This window comes from Hemicordylus capensis, chromosome 3, assembly GCF_027244095.1.
Source record: "Hemicordylus capensis ecotype Gifberg chromosome 3, rHemCap1.1.pri, whole genome shotgun sequence".
Lineage (NCBI taxonomy): Eukaryota > Metazoa > Chordata > Lepidosauria > Squamata > Cordylidae > Hemicordylus > Hemicordylus capensis.
In genome coordinates this window covers 255,268,978-255,294,609 of record NC_069659.1, presented here as the reverse complement: position 1 = coordinate 255,294,609, position 25,632 = coordinate 255,268,978, and the positions used below count along the sequence as shown (strand labels likewise).

The following is a 25,632-nucleotide window of genomic DNA, read 5'->3' as shown; positions in this document are numbered from 1 at the left end:
ATCACTCAGATTTTGATATAGAATTTCATGAGAGTAAAAGCTCACATTTGGTGTTCATGTAGATTACCCTTTTGATATAAACCACCCTGAGCCATTTTTGGAAGGGCAGTATATAAATCAAATAAATAAATATAAATAATAAATGTGGTACCTTTTCATTCACCAAAAATATGAAATAAAATTATAGATTCTGCCAAAAGAGAAGATGCCAAAGGTTTCACAACACCCAGCCCCGACCTTCACACACAGCAAGGCTGCTCAACGAGCATCAGGAGTCATTACTGCAGTAACTCCTAAGCCAAAAATACCATATTTATATCCCATCTTCTTCTGATGACTGTGCTTAAATTTCAACTGCAGTTGTGAAATCTGCATTGTTGTTCTTTTTCAACCAAAACCGCATTCTACTAGCCTGTGGAAAGTTTCTTTTTTCAATAATTCTTATGAAACAACCTACTGCAATGATCCAGTGAAGCTGGCAGACTGCACCGGGATTCAACACAGTTGGATAGGGTTGATAGACCTTATTAGTCAGATGTGTATAGTCAAAGTCAACAAACATTGGCAGTCACAGGGAAGAAACATTATTGACTGATTTGTTCAGCACAGATGTTTTTAGGTGCTCCACCCTGTGAACACTTAGTATGGCCTTTTACAGAGACAAAAGGAGGTACCAATCATTTGTACTGCCTGCTACAATTGCCAGTTGACAAGCTCCCTGAACTTTTTCGTGGAGCAGTTGAAACAGATGATACAGTTACAGGTAGTAAAGTACACTAACAGCTGATGCTTCAATTGGTAGAATGTTACTAGACCCTGTAGATCTTAATTCGGGGTTCTGCCACCAAAAAAAAAAAGTCAGTGCACACAGGTTTTTTAAGATTTGCGCAATATATTTTAAAAAGGTGTCATCCCTTAAATATAAATAATACAGTATTATTTGGGTTTCTAGAGCTTTTTGTTTGTTTGTTTAAATGTTTAACAAGACATGTTCATGGCTGCAGTATTCTCCCCCCCACTTAACCTCTTACCTCGTTATCAGTAAAGTCCATGACAAAAAGAAAAAGGGGGGGGAGGCAAATTGAGCATTGCTTAGTTTCAGAGAGTGCCAAGAACTCAGACCAAATACTGTTAAATTTCTGTTGCAATACTTTAATATTGAGCTCTTTTATAATAATAGAGCAGTTCCTTTGCTTGAAAATAAATCATCTTGCTGGCGGGGGTCGGGGTGGAGAGACTTGTTTACTCTACTGGTATATTTTAACTACAGTGAAGCCAATCCAAAATTAGTGGGTCTTGTTACTACATTTATGGTTTGGGCTCTAAAAACCAAAACATTTTTTTGTTTTGTGTGAGCTGTAGCATCTTAAAAAGACGAAGAGCCCAAAGTGTAAGGGATTAAACATAGTACTGGAAAAATAAACTACTACTGTCTAGTGGGGACTCCTGGAATTGTTGTCTTGTTATTTTAGGGCTCATAATTCCTCCTTCACAGTCATCTCCAACTGCATTGTATTATGCTGTTGGGTTTTTAGGACCTAATATATAATAGTTTGAGAGCTTTATGAATATGTTAAAAAAGCTCATTTGTGATATGAAATATAACTTTTTAGGGTGTATATATTACCTCTGCTGCAAGCATAGTGCTTGTCTAAAACTTTATTGAAGAGGCCCGTGTGTTGTTGAAATATTTTTTGTGCATGTACAGTTCAAATATGTAATGATCATCCATAATCTTTGGCCAGTTAATATCTGAATAATGAATGAAAGGAAAAGGAATTTCTAGTTTCTGATGCAAAGAAATGCTTGAAATAGACTTCCTTGTTAGCTAGGCTGCTTCAATGCTTATCACATTTCACTAGCATTAATGAAGTTACTGCACGGTTAATTAGCTGCTGCTAGTGGTAGTGGTTGCTGCAGCTGCTTGATGCTACTACTACTACTACTTCCACCTGAATTGCAATCTCCTCATTTGAATAGGTGAGAAACCAAAGTCAGCTGCACAATTTGAGCTAGATTCCATCACTCAAAATTCAGTCACAACTTCTTTTGAATTTCTCAGCTGCCCTGAGGCAAAGGCTCAATGTTGATACTGAGATTAATCCCAAAAGAACCCCTTATTTCTCAGCAGAGAAATTAAAGCTTGCCAGTTTTCCTTTCACCTGTCCTTCTGACAGCTCTGTCAGTAATGATATGCCTTCTACATGGTATAATCCCCGTCCTATGGTAAAGAATAATTTATTAAGAAATTAAGGGGCTTAGCTCCTCTCTGTCGGGTTGGTCTTCAAAAGTTAGCTGATAGCAGAGACAGCATGATTATCAATGAAAAATTATTTAACAGTACCTTGGGGCTTTTTTAGACAAAGCCTAATAAGTCACATGGGTAGATATCAATCAAATGTATCCCCCTTAGATTTTGTAAATATTCCCTGAAGTTAAGTCAAATTATGTTGATTATATGGCTCCTCTTCTTGCAGTTCAGTGTGACTGTGGGGCACAGTCCTAGTTTAGGAGCCACGTATTTTTAGAAGCACAGGAGAGGCGTGATCTGTTTGCTGATAACGCTGACACAGTTCCTGTTCAGCTTCTTGAATCTTAGAAAGGCCAACAAGGCGGTAGCAATATGTTTTATAATAGACTGTACATTGGTAGCACTTTGAGTTACCGGCCATGTTTATGTATACACTGGTGGTACCTTAATGCATTTTTAATGTCTATTAGTATATTTAGTATAATATGCTAGTGCATAAAATATGTATTGTGCATCATCCCTTTGCGCTCTTTTGTTGTGTTTAAAGACACAAAAGGAAAGGTGTGACTTGACGTTGTCCTAACTGTCATTTACAATCTGGGCATGATGAAGGGACATCAGTGTCTGAAACACTGCTGTGCATGAATTGATGAAGTTGTGTCATTTCAAATCAGATTTTTCTACCTTTTTATTGTTTTGATAACAAGGTTATGCCCTGGAGGAGACATGAGCTTCAGTGAGTCTGCAAATGTGCAAAACAAGTTTGTTCACTTCTTGCTGTTGAGTAGGCAATTTCAGAAATATGTCTATTAAGGTTTGAGACATTTATAATAGGAGCGGGGAATCTCCAAAGTAAAAAAACTGTGACTGTGGGCTTAGTTTTCTAGCTGAAAATTAAGAGATAATGTCCAATTCCCTGGTTGTGGTTTTTGCTGCAACTGTTTATATATAGTACTGTACAGTGAACTATTAATGTTTCTCAGTTATTTTGCTTTTGTTTGAGTGACAATTATGTGATCCTAAGTTGACTGCTGCCATACATTTCTGTGTAAAACTGATGGGAATCACTTTTGCTGCTAAGAAAACATGTATGCATTTAACAGTTTGTCCTATTTGGGGAAACTTTTATTTGAAAATTCTCAGCTTCATCAAAATGCAAAATTTAAATTGCTCTGTTGCCAGGTGGCAAAGGCTGGAGGAAGAATTTAGCTGCTGAGTTCATCATTTCTCGTCACCTCAGTAAGACAAAGTATTCATTTCTAAGGGCTAACACTACAATATGTCCTAGCAATATGAGGTAGGAGATTGTGTTCCAGTGCACTGAAAACTAGACCGAGATTGTCAGAGCATTTATATTCATGAGAGTGAAATAATCTTAGCCTGACTAGGCTTCTACATTCCTTAAATGAAAAAGATATGACATTAACTCTTTGCAACACCTGCCGGCTGAGATTTCCTTAATGTGTGAAATTTAGAAAACGATGAGTTTGAGTTATGTTGTTAGTGAAAATACTGTGTTCATTTGCAACCTCCCAGAAGACTGAAGACAACAAGATCAAAATCCAATCAGCACTTCTGACAATAGTGTTATATGTTTTACACAATTCTTTTTAAAATATTATATATGTGAACTGAGAAAGGGGTATGGGACAATCTTACTGTCATGCATGCATGCACGCTGAAATACACATTGGCTGGATTATTAGAACCAAGTACTATAACTGCTCCCTAAACACTTGTGCTGTTTTAGTGGCTCTTCTTTTATTTAGTATATTAGGAACTGGCAGGGAAGATTGGGGCATCTGAAGCTATTATGGTAGAACTGAAAATTCCGTAATAGAGGGCTATTTTCAGAGAACTCTTTTCAGTAGGCTGCATCTCCTCTCTTTAGAGTAGTAGTTGAGTCTTTGGGGTACTTCCTGTGTTTTTTAAAAATAAGTAATTCACAATAATACATCACTGATCAAAGCAGAAGACCAAAGTTTAATATGAACTCAGATTTCCTCTCCATACATACCTTTTGGTAGGCAAAATATCCATTGTATCCTTTTAAATAAGGAATGGACTTTTGCCTCTCTGCAGCATTCCCTGTCAGGCAGATTTATCTACAATGTTATAAGCAGCAGGAACACAGTCTGAGCTGGAGTTAAGGGGGAAACTAAACTTGCCAAAGGGAAGAAGAATGAAAGAAAATAATGCAAGAGGAGAAGAGTGGGGGAAGCCTTCATATCTTTCTTCCCTGAATCTGACTATATTCTCGGAAAACTCTGGTGACTGGAGTAGATGCTAAGAAATTATCACTGATTTTTTAAAAAATTAATTCCCACCCATGCATTCCACAATACAAGGATTTTTTGTGAGTTTGTATCTCTTCGACAACCTTCTAGTCTGTGGGTTTTTTCCCCTACTGGCACTGATGGGAGTTCCTCTCCTGGGGCAAATAGCTATGTGGTGGGAGGACCAGTCTGGAGTGAGACCATGATGGGAACAAGGGACTAAAGTCCCCTTTTCCCCACTTACTTCCAGTCCAGATTGGGGTGCTGTGTGAGTTGTTTACATTAGAAAAATCAAATGCACAGGTCCAAATAACACAAGAGGTGCATTGTCTACTTTTATTCATTCATTCATTCATTCATTCATCCATCCATTCATCCATCCATCCGTTCGTTCATTCGTTCGTTCGTTCATTTAATTTATATACTGTCTGCCTCCAAGGCTCTAGGCAGTTCACATAAATAAACACAACCAAAACAAAATGGCTATTAAAGCAACAATTTAAAACAATTTAACAATTTGAACAACAATTTTAAAAAGCTTAAAACATTCAACAATTACTGAAAGCCAGGCTAAAAAATGTGTCTTAAGGGCTCTCTTAAAGGCTGGTAAAGACCATGAATGGGAGCACATTCTACAGCCCAGGAGCGACTACAGAGAAGGCCCACTCCCGAATCGCTGCCAGACAAGCTGGCGGCATCCGGAGGCGAACCTCTCTCAATAACCGTAATGTGCAGTGGGGATAATGCCGAAGGAGGTGCCCTCCCAGGTAACTCAGTCCTAAGCCGTTTAGGGCTTTAGAGGTAATTACCAGCACTTTGTATTTCACTATGTACTTTGGTCCATAGTTGCATGAAGAGTGCCCTGGGAAGGATTTTGTCCTCTTCCTGCTAAAGCAGGAATGTCAAAGTCAAAGATCCACTCCAGATCTATGGCTTTGATGAAGGACGCTGATTATCATGTGGTGCTCATGCTGTCCATGGCAGCCAGAACCCTGTGACCTGAAAATGAGAGCTCTTTCTACAGTAGCTATGATTTCAATCCAAAGGGCTGTGTCAAATGGGTATGTTGCAGATTAATTTCCCCACTTTCTACAGTTATTTTTGTGGAGTTTCTGTTGATTTCTCACATGCAAACATAATATAATTTATTTGTGGCCCAAATTGTACTCTCTTAGAAACTGTGTTTCTGTGAGAAATCTATAGGCTGTGTAAGACCCCAGGCCATTTACATCCTCTTATTTGCTCGAAGAGTCTCAGTATTACCAGTTTCCCAATTAAAAAATTTCCTGCCACCACAACCAAGTATAGTTCTGTGATTAGTTCCTGGACTGGCACACTTTTAAAGTAATCTGAACAAATCCCAGTACAAGAGAGCCACATATAAATTTGACAAAGAATTGGCTCTGAACTAATCCAGTGCAAGACAATCCAAATGACCAGTTTTCATAAATACAGACTAAGATCAATGTTCCATTTAAAGCGTGTGCATGTGCATGAGCTCACACGTTTTTTGATGTCCACTCAGTTCATTTTAGAGCATGCTCAGGTTGAATCAGGAAGTCCCCACTATGAATGCATTGTGCACACACTGCCTTGATACTGCCTCCCAGAACAAAACTCATTCCACCCAAATGAAAAAAATTAGAGAGAACCCTGGCTGAGATGTAATTGCATGTTTGGTAAGTGTAAACCAAATACAGGCATAGCATTTGTGTTGCCTTTGCCTTGCTCCTATGTTGTTAGTGCAGCCAACCAGCTGACCCCAGTTGCTGTGTCTGCTTCCTGTGTTATCTAAAAGCATCTCAGACCCTTAGGCGGCCATGTCTGTAACTATGAAATAAATGAGGTATACATTCAATCCTCCAGAAATTGGTACTTGATGCTAGTCTTTCAGCTATGTACATAATGGTGTAATGGTTATCTGTCAGTGACCATCTTTTGTTTGCTTGATTGCTTGCTAATGCTCAGAAATAATCAATACATATCTTTAGTGGCAGCAAATATTATCTGCCTATGACTGTGTAGTAGAAAAGGAAGCAGTTTTAGTTGGATTTGGGGCATATAGAGACACAGAGTGGGAGTTTAGCCTGCCATGGTTAAATCTGGTATAGAATTAGCAGTTGTGCTTTAGGATCAGTAATCTGGTATAGAATTAGCAGTTGTGCTTTAGGAGCAGTTTTGCACCCCATATGCTTGCTGTCTTCCATATGCTAATTAAAGACCTCTCTCCCCTCCCACTACTCTCATTCCCACCAAAGCTCCAGTAGCAGCCTGCTGTCACATCAATGGTCTGGAATTACAGGCTGTGCTGAAATCCATTTCCCAGATGATCTTTCTCTCAATTTTGTCTTGTATTTTATTCTTTACAAACAGGAGCAGAGCTGCAAAGCTTCTCTTTTTGTTTGCTGGCTAGCCCAGTGGGGTGCCTCTCTGCTCGGCCTTACATGCAAAAACTTATGTGAGGCATTAGTAGGATGGAATGCTCAGAAGACCTTTTGGCTCTGTGGCATCACTGCTGAGGAAGCTCAAGGAACATGCAAAATGAGCATTCATATCATAGGTCACTATGAAACTTGGCTTTACAAACTTTGTTTCCTCTTTCCCTCCTATAGCTCTAACAATTCAGGGTATTCCTTCCATAAAATTTACCCTTCCCCACTAACACTGTTCCTACATTTCCCCAACAACCCCATAACTCTCCCTGTTCTGTGTGTCCTGACCAGAGGCGTAACTAGGGAAAACGGCGCCCGGGGCAAGCACTGAAATGGCGCCCCCCGTGCCCCCCTCCCCCCAACATACTACATTATACTTAGGTTTTTCCTCACAAGCGCCTGCCGCCGCCGCCAAGCCAGGCCACTGACTGGCCGCCAGGTGCCAGCAAAGCAATGGGGGGGGCGCGGGCGGCGCGGAAGGGACCGCTTGTGGGGGAGGGGGCGCCGACGCACTCCCTTAACTGCTGCAGCGCTGCTGCACTGAGCAGGAAACATTTGTATTAACAAAAAAATTTTTAAAATTAAAAAAAAATTTTTTTGTCATGGCGGCGCCCCCCATGTGACCAGAAAAGATGGCGCCCGGGGCACCTGCCCCCCCTATAGTTACGCCTCTGGTCCTGACAGTCTGTCTTCGCTTTGTTCAGGTATGGAATTACTGTCAGGTTGCCTTTCTTCTGCATTCTAACAGCGCTGTCCACTACCTATTCCCTCCTGTCTTTTAAACACAGATCACTGATTAATAGGTCATCTTGCCCTTATGTTACTTCACTCCCCCTTCAGGCTTCTTTCAGTGTGTCCAAGCTTCCCCAATAGACATTACTGTTGCTTTTTGCTAGTATAGGAGTGGGTAGGAGGAAATGGTTAATGGTGCTTGGGCTGCAGCTGAGGGATGGAAGAATAGGCACTTCAACAGCTCGTTTGACTTCATTAGGGAGCTGAGAGTGTCCAGAGAACTCCAAAAGCAGGACAAGGGAGTTTGTTCTAGTCAAGCCGGCCCCCTGATGGGATGAGGGATCACCAGAAGTAGGGCAAAGCAAGGCAGCCTGGAATTGCATATGGGCACTTCATGGGAGGTGAAGATGGGGCATGACACGTTCAAACGTGCCATGCCCCAGGAGAGGAGAGCTGGTCTTGTGGTAGCAAGCATGACTTGTCCCCATAGCTAAGCAGGGTCTGCCCTGGTTGCATATGAATGGGAGACTTGATGTGTGAGCACTGCAAGATATTTCCCTCAGGGGATGAAGCCGCTCTGGGAAGAGCAGAAAGTTTTAAGTTCCCCTCCCTGGCTTCTCCAAGATAGGGCTGAGAGAGATTCCTGCCTGCAACCTTGGAGAAGCCGCTGCCAGTCTGTGAAAACAATACTGAGCTAGATAGACCAATGGTCTGACTCAGTATATGGCAGTTTCCTATGTTCCTAAACCACAGTTACAAAAAACAACCGAGACTGGTACACTTTTTTCAGTTTATTTCAGAAACCTTAATTTGGGCACTCATTACAAAGAAATAAATTTAGTAATGAAACTGCTCCTGGAACTTTCTACCGTGGTAGTAATGGTGCTGTGAATAGAATAGTGCTGTGAGTCACTCTTTGATGGTTATGGCTGACATCCATACTAAAGAAGTACTTGATATCAGCCTTCCCATCCTGAAAACATGGCCCTGAGGGTTGTGCAGCCCTCAGGGCCATGTTTTGGGAGTCATGATCAGCTTCAGAGGAAAGGGGAGGTTGACAAAAATTGCCCTTGCTCTGAAGCACATGTGCAGCATTAACTGCACACACACTGTGTTAGTCTGGATATCAGCCAGTGTGTTTCATATGGAATTGCTCTGGACAAGGTCTATAGTAAGTTGAGTCTGTGCTACATTTTATTGAGCTATGTCAGTTGCCCAATTGGTGAAAGACGACAGCAGAGAGAATTAAGGATATTCATTAATTTGACTTAAATATTTCCCTTAGTGTTATGTACTTCTTGTATACCTTAAACATGGTTGCAGGAGCACCGAATATTTTGTGTAGTCATTTACGTTAGACAATGTGCTATTAATCTTTGCCATAACTTTGGTCTGTCAGTGTTTCTAAATTTTTAAACTGATAACATTATAAACTACTGCAATTGTGAATGCTGATGTCAGTTTCATGTGGATTTTCCTATTTTGTTTTCCTATATATTTAACAATGTTAGTGATTGGCAACCATCTAAAGTTGAGCAGAGTTTAGAGGCACTAACAGAGTTTAGTAGTAAAAAGATTTGGCACAGTCACAGACTGCTTGCCTTAAACGAATTAATTTGTTCACTGCCTGCAGGATGAAATTAATGTTTCAGATATGTTTATAAAGCGATGTGCATGACTGCAAGAGATTGCATTATTTTGAGCTACAACTGTACATGGCTTGTGTCAGAAAAATGTAGCATATCTAATGTTTCACCTGAAGAATATATTTGAGAAACTCTCTTCAAAAACGTTTGACCATAATGTCTTATGCAGCATTTTCTTGAATGCTGAATAAATACTTTGGCTATCCTTCTGTAAGATAAACATCTATTCTATTCTATATATGTATAATTCTCTTAGACATACCCGTTGCTAATCCCGTGTGTGTCAGCTCTTGTGAGAGTTCACGAGCAAGCTGCTGGGAGGGGGAGAGGAAAGCGACAGTGGCAGCACAAGCCAACAGGTGGGCGGGCCAATGGGTGGGGAGAGAAAGCAGCAGCCAGGGGGCACAGAGAAATTACTGGGGCTTCCAGAGAGCAGTCAGCGGGCTTCTCCGTAGTTTATGGAGAAGGGGGAAAGGCAGAACTCAGCAAGAAGTCAGGAAGAGACTGGCGGGGGGAGGACACAAAAACAAAATAAAAGCCACGCTCATGAGAGTGAGAGCGGTTAGGGTCTCAGCACTTACACCAACGCAAGCCCCTGTCCACTCAGAGGGGGCCTTTGCAATTGCAGCATTTCCAAGCAGTACCCTTTCTAGGGGGCTAAGGACAGCAGCCAGCCCCTGTGCACGGGGCTTGCGAGATAACTCACATGGGAGGAGAGAGAAAGGGGGGGAGAGAGAAACAAACAAAAAAAGAAAGAAGGGAGAGGAAGTGGGGGAGAAAGATGGGAAGAGAGGGGGAGGAGATAGAGAAAGAAAGAAGGGGGAGAGACTAAGAAAGAAGGGAGAGGATGAAGGAGGGGGAATAAACATAAGAAAACATGAAGAGGGAGAGAGAGCAAATGCGCAGTTTGGAGACCTAAAAAGAAGGAGGAAGGGAAATTTGAAAGCTGCTGGAGTAGGAGTGAGGGGCTGAATGACACATGAATGCCAGAGTTGTGGGAATGGCATGTTGGAAGCAACGGAATGGAGGAGGACAAGCAGGAGCGGAGCTCAGTTGAGAGTGAGGAGGTCTCTGGAGTAAGGGGGCTGTGGCAGGGCCAAGGGAACAATCAAGTACTAGCGCACAGATGCTAATTATTCTTTAATCCTCAAATAATCACTTTGGAAAGATTCTGAACAGTTTTCTTGTTTCAGATACGTTTACATGTGTGTGTCATTCTATCCCTACAGATTTTGCAAAGTTATGGGTCCACCTGCTGGGCCTTCCATGCTGTTGCTTTTGACAGAACATGAGGAGGGGGTACACAGCAAGGGGCAGTGCAGGATGTGGTGCTCATCCCTCATACTGTAACTTTGTGTAGATTTCTTTGTAGCTCTTTCTGGAAACAATTGCTTTAAAAACCTGAGTGTAGAAGTGTAACACCAATCTTGGTGGTTTAAAAAGAGTTTTGAGGAATAGGTTCCTTTGCAGTTAGGACTGGGGCCAAATTCTGCTCACTTCAGATTTTTCTATGAAACCTGCAGTTCCAAATTTATGGGATTATATTGCAGTGCAACACCCTGTTTGCCAGTTCTGGATAAGCTTTCCCCAACAACACAAACACTTTTTAATTTTTATCCCACTGAAAACAGAATACAATTGCCCTTGGCTGTTTTGTGAATGTGTATATACTAATACTAAGATGATCCTTTAGACTCTTTTGATCTCAGGATAGGAAACTCTCTACACAAGAAGCACTGATTTTGTGAGTGTCACTAACAGGTTTTCGGTGAACATAAGAAGAACCCTGCTGCATCAGACTAGAGAGCTATCTAGTCCAGCCTCTTGTTTCCCACAGTTGTCAGCTAGAAGCATCTGGGAAGCCTGCAAGCAAGGCATGAAGGCAACATACTCCTCATCCAACCAATAATCGGTGTTAAGCATACGGCTTCTGAGTCTGGAGATTTTGCTTACTTATGGGAGTTCCATTTTCTAGACAGGCCCTCTGTGACTTTGTTTAATGCCCTTTTAAAAACATGTGTGCCAATGGCCATCACCACCTTTTATGGCAGCAAATTACATGAATTTATTATGCATTGTGTGAAGAAGTACTTTAAAAAAAAAAATCCTGAATCTACTTCCAATCAGTTAAATCCCAAATTCTAACATTTACGGGAGAAGGATAAAAGAAAATCTCTCTTCATTTTATCATGAACCATTCATAGTTTTGTAAAGCTTGGTCATTTTCCTCTTACTCATCTCACCCCCACCACCACAAAAAAAAGCCCAAATACTCTAGCTTTTCTTCATAGGGTAAGTGTTGCAATGCCCTAATCATTTAGATTGTTCTGGGGGTAGCACAGCCCTCAGGGACATATTTCTGGGTGAATCAGGGCATTTCTGGAAGAAACAGGGTTCAGAGAAAATTGCCCCAGCCCCACATTCCATACGGCATAGCTAAGAAAGCGCTTTGCAGTTTCGACATGTCTTCCTGGCACACTTCTGTTTCAGTAGAATGTCAGCCCATATTCCAGATGTAGCTACACCACAAATTTATTGTGAAGTCAGCAGTTTAATTTTCACTTCTTTTCTTAATAATCCCTAGTATGCCATCTACTTTTTTCGCAGCTGTTGCAAACTGGATCAAAGTTTTTCATAAAGCTATCCACCATAGCCCCAAAATCTCTTTCCTGGTTAATTGCTGCTAGTTCAGACTCCATCAGTGTATAGAGAGGTTAGGATTATTTGTCCTAGTGTGCATGACTTTACATTTACTGACACTGAACTTTGCCATTTGGTTGCCCACTCACCCAATTTGGAGAGATCTTTTTGGAGTGCTTCACAGTCTGTATGGGTTACTCTATCCTAAATAATATGATGTCATTTGCAAACTTAGCTGTTTCACTGTACACACACACACAGGACTCCAGATCATTTATGATCGAGTTCAATATCATCAGTCCCGATACAAATATTGGGGACCATCTTGCTTACATCCATTCTGTTATGAAAACTTCCTGTTTAAGTGTAAGCTCAGTTTCCATTTTAACTTTACTCGCTTGAGATCTTAATGTTTTCATGGCAAGTGCTATTAAGATCTATCAAGCTTTGCTTCCAATTACCTCTGATATGGTGGTACACCACTGTTGGACTGTGCAGGTTACACTGTCACTACCTGACTGAAATAGTTAGCCTCCTGAAGGGGGAGGCTGAGAGAACCAGGAGAGAACCAGCAGAGACTACATTTCCCAGTATGCATCATGAGAAAGAATGGAAAGCTTATGACAAACTGATAAGAGCCCTCGTTTCCAAAATTAATTTCACCTTGTAAAATCAAAAGGCAGGCAGGCAGAGCAGATCATGGGGCAGAGCCAAACCACGGAAGAATTATGAAATGGAACGGGGGAAATACGCTCATCCCTTGTTACAATTGGATTTCAAATAGGCCTTTCTAAAAAATGACAGTAAACAAAATCTGTTTGCCTAAGGAAACTCTCCTAGCAATCAGCTAGTAACACAACTCCATGTGCTAATGAACCCAAAGCTGTTAATATGGTTTCTTCAGTTAAATTGATTCATGAATTTTGAAGAGAACATTATCTAATGAATTTTCTTTGAATAGAAAGCAATTAAAAGGACAAATCAGTCTGATTAACCCCAAAGTCACCCTAGTGCCACAAATGGTGTACAGTTTGAAATTATATCATAAAAACTAGAGCAGATTTGCTATCTCTTCGCCCTCTACTAATCCATGTAAATTAATGAACAACAAAGTTAATTTCTTTGATGACCCTTTTCTAGTATCACCTGGATTATGCTGATGTTTAATTTGCTTAATGTTCTAATAAAGGCTAAACAGATTTTTTTTTTCAATGAAGCGATTATCATTCTGTTCAGTTAAGAAGCAAATTTTTTATTATTTAAAATAAACATTAAAGTGTGAGGGTTTCTTTTAAGAACAAAGGCAGACACTTTTTCTAGATTGCATTTGAGGTGAGCTGGTTTAAAAAATAATAATTTACTAGCATAGAAATATATATTTTCCTGAAAATCACTTTGAGGGCTTCAAAAAGAAACACTGTTAGCTTTTCAGCCCGAATTTTCTGTACCACTAGTACCATCTTTAAACTAAAAGACAGGGACAGATCCAGGGTGGGCTCATGTGCCTCAGTTTGCTCTGTGCTGTTGTCTGTATGTGTGTTTGCCTCTTTGGTTTGGTAAAAATGGGAGGGTGAGAAAGTCAGACAGAGGCTGTAGACACATGCAGACTTAAAATTTCTAAACTCACAACCATGTTTTGAGATCCAAAATATGAAATCTGCATTTCATGGCATGCCAGTGGTGGGAGGTCCCCCCACCCTTGCTTGGGAAACTAAGGCTCTCCCTTCTATTGGCACTTGATGGCCCCGGTAAAGGGGTACAGTGAAAGCCAGTTGTCCTGACCCAAAATCAGGAAATCACAAGGCAAGGTGGTTGGGGTTGTAGCATCCTGGATAGCTCCCACTGAGTAACTTGTGCAACAAAAGCCAGAGGTGAAATGAGGTCTTGAATACCTCCAAAGTGTCCCTCCAAGATTCTGCATCTCTTCCTGGAGAGCAGCGAAATTTAAAGGGCAGCCCTCTAGACTTCTCCTCTGTCCAGCAAGTTCCTCTTGGACTGTTACTGGTGCTGTTGTGCAGGCTTTGGGAAACACAATACTTTGATTTGGAAGACTTGGCTACTCGGGCTTAGTGAGTGTTGGTTCTTGGGTCTCTAATACTGGGATCTCCCAACTGGCAGGCTCAGGCTCCACCCTGATGACAGGGCTTAGGGTTAGGGCTGGCTTCTTCAGCCCAATTACCCTCCCTTTTCAGGATCAAGCTCGACACTACCACTCAGCATTTTCTTGTAGGTTAATCACATGGGCCTGCTGTAACTGCTGTCTCACAACAAGGTGGACATGGCCAGTCATGTGGGTCTTCCTTATGCAATTTCCACCCACAGGCAGTGGTGCACCTAGGTGATTTTGGTGCCCAGACCTGAAAGCTTTGCAGCCCCCCACCCCTTAATTTTTTTTTTAAGGAAAAAAAAAGAGAAGAAACCTGCATTTGGAGGGCCTCCAGATGTGGCTTTCTCATTTGAGTCAGGCGGGGGGGTCCAAATTTCCTGGGAGAACTCCTGCCACTGCGCGCACCCTGCCGTTGCCCCATGCTCCACCCGCTGCTGCCCCGCCATGCTGAATCACCAATCTCTTTAGCCATTGTAGACTAGCTGCCATGTTCGTAGTCCAGGGGTGGAGTTGAGCCAGCTGAGCAGATCTCCCCCATAGTGGCGGCGCAGTGGGTGCAGCAGCTAGTGGGCCTGTCTGTCCAGCCCTTGACTTGAGAAGTATGAGACACTCCAGCGCGAGTAGGCTGGCTTACCCCCCACCCACCCTCTGAGCAGGCGCACTGGAGTGTCTCACACTTCTCAAGGCAAGGGACGGACAGACAGATCTGCCAGCCACTGCACTCGCTGCACCACCACCACATGGGAGGCCTGCTCGGCTGGCTCACCCCACCCCACCCTACCCCACCCCACCCCCCAGCCACATATATGGCGGCTAGTGGCGGAGTTGCAGCAGGAGGCCCTCCAGGACATTTTGAGCCCCCACCAATGTCATGGCCTAGGGCTGGCTTGGGCTGGTTCTGCCCCGTCAGACTCGGACTCAGGAGGCCACAGACCGGTGCCCCAAGGTTCATGGGTAAGAGCGCCTCTGCCCACAGGGTACTAAGAATGTGAAACATCTATTCCATTGACACTGCTCTCTTGGTTGTGGGTCCAAGAGATGGGATGGCAGCTCCATGGAATGAATCCATAAAGAAGCCACTCCTATGGCATTCCTGTAAATTCCTTTGCTGCATTAAAGAATGTGTCATGATCGCAGCCTTGACCAGTCATTTGGAGTCTGATGGGGCAGAACCAGCCCGAGCCAGCCCTAGGCCATGACATTGGGCCAGAGCCTGAGAAAATTCCAGAGATGGAGCCCTTCTGAAATGACCCTCTTGGAACCTGAATCCCTGAAGGGAGCCAACTTCTATCTTTCCATCACTCTCCCTTATATCTGCATGCCAGTACCAACATCAGGGAAAGCAAGATCACCTGAAGAAAAAGAGTGCCAGACTCCAGACCAGAGGGATGCCGCTTTGAGACCCAGGCAGAGACGCAGACCCAGCAGGTGGTACATACGAACATAGGAAGCTGCCATATACTGAGTCAGACCATAAGTCCATCTAGCTCGGTATTGTATACAGAGACTGACAGTGGCTTCTCCAAGGTTGCAGGTAGGAATCTCTTTCAGCCCTATCTTGGAGAAGCCAGGGAGGGAACTTGAAACCTTTTGCTCTTCCCAGAGCGGCTCCATCCCCTAAGCGGAATATCTTACAGTGCTCACACATCAAGTCTCCCATTCATATGTAACCAGGGCAGACCCTGCTTAGCTATGGGGCAAGTCATGCCTGCTACCACAAGACCAGCTCTCCAAGAGGTGGTCTGCCTCTGGCTGTTGTCAGATCAACATGTCCCGTGCTGCTAACCCAACCAGTGTTGCTGTGCTGCCGTGCCAGTCTATTACCACATTTGTGCTGATGTGTGATTGTTCCTTTAAGGAATAGAAACTAAGTTTATTAAAGCGCAGGATAAAAGTGGTAGTTGTCTATCTCCTGAAGGACCTATAGCAGACATCCCAACTGCAGGATGCTGGTCCTTAAGTACAGTAACAAATTCCAACAGATACAAGCTTTAGAAGATCTTAGCATAAAGGCATAGGGGGAAAAGATATGAATGATGATAGAATGAAAGGGATAGAGTCACCTCACCTAGACTGGTCTGTGAAGCTGGAAAGTGAGTGGTAGGAGGTGGGAAGGCTGTTCTGAAGGGTTATGGAAGGGACTGACGGCTGAGTAGGACTAGGACACGAGTGTGAAACCCATGCTAGCTTACTTCAAAAGAACCTCAGCAGTGGAGGTTGTGGGAAGCTAGGAAGGTTTCTGGAGCCTGCTAGTCCCAGGGCATACGGAGGAGTTCAAGGGTGTTGGGCTCACGCCCGCTATGCACACAAGATCTGAGTGCACTTTGAGGTTGGGAAAGGGGGCATTTCATGTCTTTTTCCTGCCCTCGGGACAGAGTTGGGTCCAGATCCATGGTGGAAACAGCCATTAATTTCTTGGAGACCAAAGACATTAATTAGTCTTAAGAATCACAGGGATCTGAATTCTATTTGGGTGTCCCAGAGAAGAAAGGGGGCAGGGACAGGTTTCTTCCTTTAGGATGCTTCATAGTAAACTTCTCCAGGCAGAGGAAGCTAAGTCTGTCCGTGTGTGTGTGTGACAGAGAGACAGTCTTTCCTTGGCCCACTTTTAAAAACATGCAGTATTTCTATTCTGCCCAAAACTTGCGTGTCTGAGTCTTGTTTCCTAAGGTGTCAGGAATGCACCAAGAATCATGATGACTGTTTGCATTCCCGCATCTGGGATCCAGATCTGGGCACACTGAAGATAGTTGGGGTGGGGGGAGCAATACAGGGGTGTAATCAGGGCTCTCTGCCACAGGACAGGACCAGACAGTGTTGGTGCAGCAGTATTCTGTTATGTGTTCCAGGTTAAGGAAATGCAACAAAGCACTGTCTGCTGTCTCTGTGCCCTCTTTACAATGGGACCATGTCTAGTCACTCACACACATTATTCACCATTCATGTCTAGTCACTCACACACATTTATTCACCAAATTCACAATTTTCACCATAGGTGAGTGTCTCATTTCCAGCCTGCAGCAACATAAGAAGGTTCTTTTGTTTCCCTCCATGACTTATTAACAACAATATGAAATTCAAGGATAACTAGACAGCAAATGAATAACCCTTTCATTTTTACAAGAGTTTGCCATTTAAATATGCAACATAGATTCAGAGGCACAGCCAGTCGTTAAATTTTCTGATATGCAGAATTCTGAGTGGTAGCTTGGGGCCCTCTGCTTTAAAAAGAAATGCAGTCAGCCTGGGTTATAATACCATCTCCTGGCTCTAGGGCTTCTTCTCCAGTGTGACCCAGCTAAAGTTTGAAATTACAAAATACAAGAGCTGTATAAAATAGGTACTGTCAGTTACCCCCCTTTTTTAATTTGACTGTATGCTAATTTATACTCTGCCAATTTAATGGGAAAGCACATTGTATGCGTTAACAGGATAATTGTACTGGAAGCAAATTAAAAATATAGGAAAATCAAAGCGTTGAATGCCTTTTTAATAGTGATCAATTACTTGAAGCGCACTCTCTAATAATCATGAATTTAAATATAGAACACAATAATAGAACTGATTGCTGTGCTAATTTGAAAGAGAAAATGTTGCTGTTCATACCCTAGTTTAAATGTCAGTCTTCCTGACTATTTTTATCTTGGTATGTTTTTTTTTTTTAAAAGTCATGCTTCTGAAACTGTGTGTTGCTTCTTCATTTTTCCTTTCAGCTTCATTCACCAGAGAAGTGTTGTGGACCCTGTTGAGAGATGTGAATTTTGGAGAGGCAGTTTCTTACAAGCAATTAGCAGACCTGGCAGGCAACAGCAAAGCAGCAAGAGCGGTGGGAGGGGCAATGAGAAGCAATCCTGTAAGTTCATGTCAACTTTGAAATAAAGTTGATGGAAGATGGTGGTTTTCAATAGAAAGCTTTGTGGGCTAAATGTCATTAGATTAAATCTATCTGCTGTGAAAACTACTCTACTATGAGTAATAAGGTCAGTAAGTGTAATCAGCATTAATGCATAAACCAGTTTAATATGATTTATTTCCCCATCATTTATTTGAAATAGGAGCACTGCATTTATTTTAATGCAGCAACCTATACAAATTTAGTTCATTTTCTTTTTTGAAATAGAAAGCTTATGTTTTATGGATAGGGACTTGTTTCATTCAGGAACGAGTTCTCCTGATAGGCTATTGTAGCATTAAAGAGGTTTAGAAGCACAACCTGACTCCAGTTCTGGGTACATGAGCTCATATAGTGTGAAAGGGCAAAATGCCACTGCATGCATAAAGAAACAAATTTGACTTTGGATCCCCAACATGTCAAGTGATGGATTTCAGGGGCCAGGCACATTTTGCCTCCTCCCCACAATGAGTCAGAAAGTCATTGTCTCTCTATTTCTGTGACATAGCTCCATTAAAGACTATGAATCTCACCAATTCAGGCTATGTAGGACATGGCCTTTTAGTTATGTAGAGAGCTGGGGATATATAATTATAAATTAGTTTAGCTAATTTTGCCCCTTTAGCGATATGTATCTGACAATTGCCTCAGATATTTTTTAATTTCAGATATTAGATTGACATGAATGTGTTGGCTGACATTTATGATTGTGACCTATGTTGTAAGTGTGGAGCTATCTAGGTGCTGGCACAAAGCTTCAGAATGACCTTACTGATTTACTTTCATTATCAAACATGGGGGCAGGAAAAAGGCATTTGGCCTTCTAGTGCTGCTGTTTTTGCATTTGATGATACACTCTTCTTCACGCAGTAAAGCCCTAGACAAGCACAGTAGACCCATGGAGGCATTCCTGGCATACATTTACTTTGCAGCATTTAATAGCATTTTGGTGCAATAGGGGATGCCCAGCCTGCAGTCTTTGTACCTGTTGTGAACTAGGAGTAGAGCAAGTGGGACACTGATACCAGTCATTCATCACTATATTGCCCAGAGAAAGAAAGAAGCAGCCAGGGCTTAATTTAAACCAGAACTCATCCTTCACCCTGGATTCTGCTTTCTGTGCCAAGGCTCAGTCTGATAACTTGCAGCATCTTTTTTTAACTGCCTTTGGGCCTCTTTCCATGATTACTGAGTAGTAATAACCAGCCCCCTAGCATTGGGAATTAGGCAGGAAGGATTCCAGTTCACAATGGTGGATTTTGGCACTGTTGCATTCTAGACCCTATTTCTTTACGAATGAACCTAGAAGTAACTGATTTCTAATGCTGTCACAGTAGGAAATAAGAATGGGGACATGTATGATTATTGAGATGCTGTTCCTGTCTTCTCACTCATGTGCGCATGCGCATAGGCAGGGAATGTTCTTGCCAGAGGCAAGAATGTCAGCTCCAAGCACTGTGCTGTGCTATATCTTGTTTCCCCTTCCTCCTCCCCCCACAAAAAAGAAAAATCCAAAATTGTTTCCACACATCACCTTATCCCTAAAGTGGGACAAACTAACTTGAATTTACTCCAAATTTTCTCCAAATTTACTTTCACTGAGCAATATTATCTCTACTAGCATCTGCTGCAATGCACACACGAAGCTCCAGTGCATTTGTCCTGCCCTTTCATAAGGAAAAGTAATAGGACAATTGTTCGTGCCTGCATGGCTTTGCATGCCTAGAGCTGCCGCCTTTATTAAAGCCCACGAATATGGAAGAGCCACTCCATGTGGCAGTGAAGCCCATGGTCTACAAGTGATTGCCAAACTGGTTAGTTTTCAGCAGCTGTTTACTGCAAGATTACACTTTAGTGAGTTCCTAAAGAGCATCTGGTTGCATTCATAAAATGTATCGCAACTAATGTGTGTCAAATGTCTATACTTACAGTTTCCACAGGTCTATCCAAGTATGGTTTACTTCACAAAAATCATTTTAAAAAATAAAATATGGTTTCTCGAGGATCTGAAATTGTGATTTGACTGAAATTGCAATATCAGAATTTTAAAGCCATGTGAATTTATAATTCTTATATTTCTGGTTTGTTCCCCTAGAACATGTGTGGTGTGTGTTCACTCTGCAGATCCTGTCCACTTCATTTCTAGAGTATGCATTCTACAGGTTTCCTTTTGTAGTTAGGTTGATTCACATAATTCATACACTGACCTTCAACTTTATGAGAAGGTGGAAAAGGTGCCGGCAGCGGCTGAGAGATGCAACATCTATGCTTTAAATTATGCCAAGGACATGGTGAAGATGGCTCACCTTTTTGTGAAGAAAAACTTCAAATAGTTTACTGCAGTTTAGATTGATTGTGAGGGCTGCAGTCCTCAAAGGGAACCCATAAAGTTCAATTAAAAATCTCATTAGAATAGTATAGGAAGATCAAAAAGAAATCATACAGACCCATGGGAATTAGGGGATGTTGGGCTGATTAGTCCAAGACTATCATAAATGACTGTTCTATGACTTAAATAAGGCATCTTCAGTAGTCTGCTAGCAGCAGCAGTAACCGTATAGGATTTTCTTTTTCCCATTCTATATGCTTATGTTCTCGTTCAAGCTAAAACCTGACACGAACATCGATCTAGTATAAGTGAAGTGTGTTATTCAGTCAAAATGTTTAAAACATTCAGGACTGAATGAAGTAATTGTGCATTTAAGAGAAGATTGTGAAGCATTGATTTGGAATGTGGTACACACATAAACCTACTTGTGCATTAATTCCTTAGGTGGCTCGCAATAAACTGGAACACATGCTGGTTCATATTACAGTATTTGTTTCTATCAGGGAACAGGGGGAGAAAAAGCAATAGGACATGAGCAAACCGAAAGATTTTTTTTTTTTTTTTTTGCTAAGTGCGATTTCTGTTGTGTGTTAGAACTTGATATTTCAGCTGTTTCCATTATGGCCTCACTGATCTATTTTTGACAGTTTGGCAGCTCTCTGTAACTATTCAGTCTATCAACCAGTATAATAGGATGGTCAGTTTTCCGCTGCATCAAATTGAAAACCCCTAACAAGAAGAGCATCACAGTTGTACAACATTCTGTTCCATCCTCAGACTGAAATTGCTAAATGCAGTTCAAAAGCAATCAATACATTGTGCAGGGAGTTTTTTTCCTCACCTTTTTCTAAACAAACACATTATTGAGGAGTTAGTTTATTCACAGATTGCCACGAGCGTTAATGACCACCCTGAGTCTTGTTCTGCCAGTCACCTAGCTGGCTGTTGATAAAGATTTAGCATCATGTTCTAAGTGTCAGGCCTGTCAGTAGTGCTGAACCATTTGACCAGAAGAAAAAACGCAGAGGGAGCTATTGATTACAGCTTCTCAGTGTCACTTGTTCACCAGGATTTAGGTATTGATGAGGCTGCGAGTGAAAACAAGCTCTTTCCCTTGTGGGCCTCTACCCAGAAGAACAAAAGCAAAGTTGGAGAAAATATTCAGCCGGTACCAGAATCAGAGGGATTCCATTATTGATTGAAAGGCCCCTTCATGTTATTTTTGTTGGAGACAAATCTATGGGTTTGGAAGTTTTATAGCATTTGAGAAAGAGGCACTGTAAGTGATGGATTCTTGTATTGGATGAATTAGATTTCCCAGCATGAAAATTTCAATGGAGCTGTAGTAATATGAGCTGCTGAGTTATTGATAAAAATTGCATTAAATGCAACTGAAGCTCTAAAGCAGAAGTCTTTGGCAGTGTTTCTCCTCCAAAATGTCCTTAGGGCTCTAATAAATTTTTAGTGCATTTAATTATTTTTAGTTGGCTAAATATTGTCACCACAATTAAACCAAAATGAGGTGGTGATCAATATTGTTAAATTGCAAGCATGATATAGTACTTGTAGTGTAATTTTTTTTAATTTTCACTACTTCACAGAAGAATGCATTCATAGGCTTGATGCTGGATATTTTTTAAAAAAACTTGTATCAGGCTGAGTTTATGACTGTTGTGACAACCATTTGTTTTATTAATTACATCTCTGTCCCACCCTTCTGACAAAGAGCTTGAGGTGGCACACAAGATCCCCACCACCACCTTCATTTTATTCTAACAGTCATCCTGTGAGAGTATTAAGCTGACACATAGTGACTGGCCCAAGGTCACTCGGTGGCTAACATCCTGAACAGCCAAATTGAGACATAGCAGAGCTGCATCCAGCACGGAGACCCTGCGTTTAGGCAGCCAGAGTCTTCCCGAGCAGCAGAGCATACATGTGGGGTGAGGGGAGCAATTTCCTTTGCTCCCCTGCCCCAGTAGGTGCTCTTTGCCTTCCAAATGCATGTCCCTGATGGTCGCGCACTCTCATTGGAAGGCAAAGACGACTTATGGAGGCAGTGGAGAGCAGCAAAAATCCCTTCCCCTGTGCGCGCGTGCGCGCGCGCACTCTCTCTCTCTCTCTCTCTCTCTATATATATATATATATCGCACTTCAATCAAAGTTCTCAAAGTGGTTTACATAGAAAAATAAATAATACATAAATAAGATGATCTCCTGTCCCCAAAGTGCTCACAATCTAAAAAGAAACATATGACGGATACCAGCAACAGGCCCTGGAGGGCTGGTGTTCTGGGGTTGGATAGGGCCAGTTGCTCTCCCCCTGCTAAATATGAGAGGATCACCACTTTAAAAGGTGTCCCATTGTTCATTTAGGAGGAGCAACATTGTGGCTGAGCTCAAAACAGCCTCTCTGCCAGATGTACTCACGATGTCCTGATTTGGCTGCTCTGGATGTCTGCCAGTGAGGCAATTCACATGAGCATGCAAAACCAGGCTAAGGGAGCCCAGCCCAGTTTTGCACACTCGTGTGAACCACTGGGATCGGGCCCAATCCCAGTGGCTACACGGCAGCGAACCCACCAAAGTAGCCAACTAGTTAAATAAGGTTAAGAGAGCGAGTGCTTCCTTAACCTCATTTTAAAAAATTGTGTCAGCTGTGGCTCCTTGCGCTCAGGAGGGGAGAGGGAATCCCAATAATGCACCTCACGCTCACACGGTGCATTATTCAGACGCCTGGGGGCAGGGCGACACGCAGCAGGGCGTCCCGGCACCCGACCCCGGAGCTGCCATAAGAGCCACAGCGGAAGCCTCCACTTGCCTGGGCAGGCGATCAGCCCACCCAGGGAAGGGAATGCAATCATCTGAGGAGAATGTAAGCTTAACCCTCCTTCCCCACAGAGAGCTCTACTGTCTTTATGAGTGGAGATTCGAACCTAGGTCTCCTCACTCTAGTTCAACACTCTGACCACTACACTACCCTGATATGCAACATAATTTTTGTCTTGAACTGGAAGCACTTTTAATCTATGACTCTGCTTCTGTCCTCTTTTTCCTGATCACTTTCCCTACTTCTTTATCATGCATTTATTTATTTAGAAAGGAATCATAAAAATTTATGTGCAAGATTATTCTAAAACAATTTAAACGATAACATTTGAAATATGAAACCGTGTGTTATAGTAGTAATGGAAAATCCATAGATCCAAATAGGATATGTCTCTGTGTCCACATATGGCCAATTCAGGGCCAAACTAGGGATGTGCATGCTGCCGAACCGGTCCGGATGGGCACGGGGGGGGGGTTGTAGCTTTAAGGGCGGGGGTAGTACTCCCCCCCCCCCCCCGCCGCCGCTCTTCCCCCTCCGGCACTGTGGTTTTTGCAAAAGTTTCTGGGGCGGCAGTGTTCCTCCCTGCCGCCCCTGGCCCCGTCATTAGCCTGCTAGAGCTCAAATACACTACACGTATGCGCCCGTTCTGGCGCACGTGCACACTCGCCGCCACCACGCACGCACTCCGCAGACATCACACGTCGACGTGTGACGTGTACGGAGCGCGCGTGGCAGCAAGTGCACACACGTGCCAGAACGGGCGCATACGTGTAGCGTATTTGAGCTCTAGCAGGCTAACGACGGGGCCAGGGGCAGCATGGAGGAATGCTGCCACCCCAGAAACTTTTGCAAAAACCACAGCACCGGAGGGGGAAGAGCGGCAGGGGGGTGAGTACTACCCCCCCGCCCTTAAAGTTACAACCCCCCTCCATGCCGAGCCGCCGGACCAGCTCGGAACTGGACCGGTTCGGAGGCCTCCAGAATGGCCTCCAAACTGGTTCGGGCACACCCCTAGGCCAAACTATATATGACAATAGCAGGCCCAGGTCTTTAAATGTGTAAAGGAGGTGCCAGGTTCAGTACACTACATATGTGCAAAACGATGCCAAACATGCTGGACTGTGGGAAAGAAACCACAGTTTTGCAGCAGCAACTATTCCATAGATGTAATATCTAAATTATGCCTGAGTCACCCATTGTGTGTTAGTAAATGGGTACCACATGATAACTAGTTGTCTTTTCATGTATGAGGTTCTTAGAGCAGGACGTCAGCAGAAACAACAATTTTTTTAAAAAATGCCAAGAAGATATTTTTTGTTCCTTAATTGTTCACATTCAGTGTTTCCTTTAGAAGACAATCTCTAACTCATCCTTAGTAGTACTCTGAAGTGTGCTATTAGAAATCTAGGAAGCCTCTTGTTTACCATTCATTTAGCATCAGTAGTATAAGTGAATGTACAGCTCTCCTTGCTCTGCAGAGATAACATGATCCGAGCTCAGTAGGCTTACAATAAGTATATGGTTAGAAAAAGAGTGAAAGGCATTAAAGCATCTTGGGGAAACGAGTCGTATCAGAAAATACTTAATTTATAGTAGATGCTATTCAGTAGATGACTCTTTGGGTGAGGATTCTGAGGGGGAAAGGATTCTGAAGTAGGACCGGGGTACATAGATACAGTAGCTGACATTCAGCGCAGCCTACCATTGGCGGTTCTGAACTGTCTGAACTGATGCAGGCACCTACAGTAGGAGTGCTCTTGCACTAATATTTAAAATTGTACAAATGCAGTTCCACAACACTATGTCCATTGGAAATTATGGACATAGCATTGCACAGCTGTGATTGCACAATCCTAAGTATTAGTGCAGGGCTCTGTTGCGCAACACTTCAGGCATTGCTTTAAACACCCACAGAAGTGCAGGTGGTTCAGAACCATCCATGTCAGCCTGCGCTGAATGTCAGCCACTGATGACTGTTTAAAGTATAAGACTTGGGAGAAGGGAATAAATGGGGCTGCTAGCATCCATGAGCCATAGCAAATGAGGTATGTGTAAAATGGGACAAAATCAAGTTAAGACTTGGCTGTAAACTGGTTTATTAAACTTTCAGTTTAGTAAAGAGAACATACAAAGAGGCATCAGATCAAAGGCCCATCTAGTCTAGCATTCTGTTCCACAGTGATCAGTCAGATCCATCTGGGAAACCTGCAAGTAAGGCCAGAAGATAATAGTGCTGCCATGCCAGTTCCCCTCAGCAAACTGGTATTTAAACCTCAAAGTTGTCTTTCTCTAATTCCCTTTTCTAGCTACTGGTCATCATGCATCTTGGGCAGTGAAATCCAAAAATTGATTATGTTTAAAGTACTTACTTTTGTCCTGAATCTAATGCCAATCAATGTCATTGGAAGGCCACAAGTTCTCTAATACAGGGAAACGGTTGCTATTCGAGGACACACCATCCACATTTTCGCATATACGCGGGTGTCTAATTGACACG

The 25,632-nt window shown here is 42.6% G+C and overlaps 1 protein-coding gene across 1 annotated transcript in view; it reads left to right on the top strand.

Annotated features, from left to right (window-relative positions):
* The window catches only part of MGMT (O-6-methylguanine-DNA methyltransferase), a 313,329-nt gene that overhangs the window by 283,963 nt on the left and 3,734 nt on the right, over positions 1-25,632 (top strand). Inside the window, exon 6 of the mRNA XM_053309698.1 lies at positions 17,798-17,937. Coding sequence (XP_053165673.1) covers positions 17,798-17,937 — 140 coding nt within the window. The remainder of the gene's footprint in view (positions 1-17,797; positions 17,938-25,632) is intronic.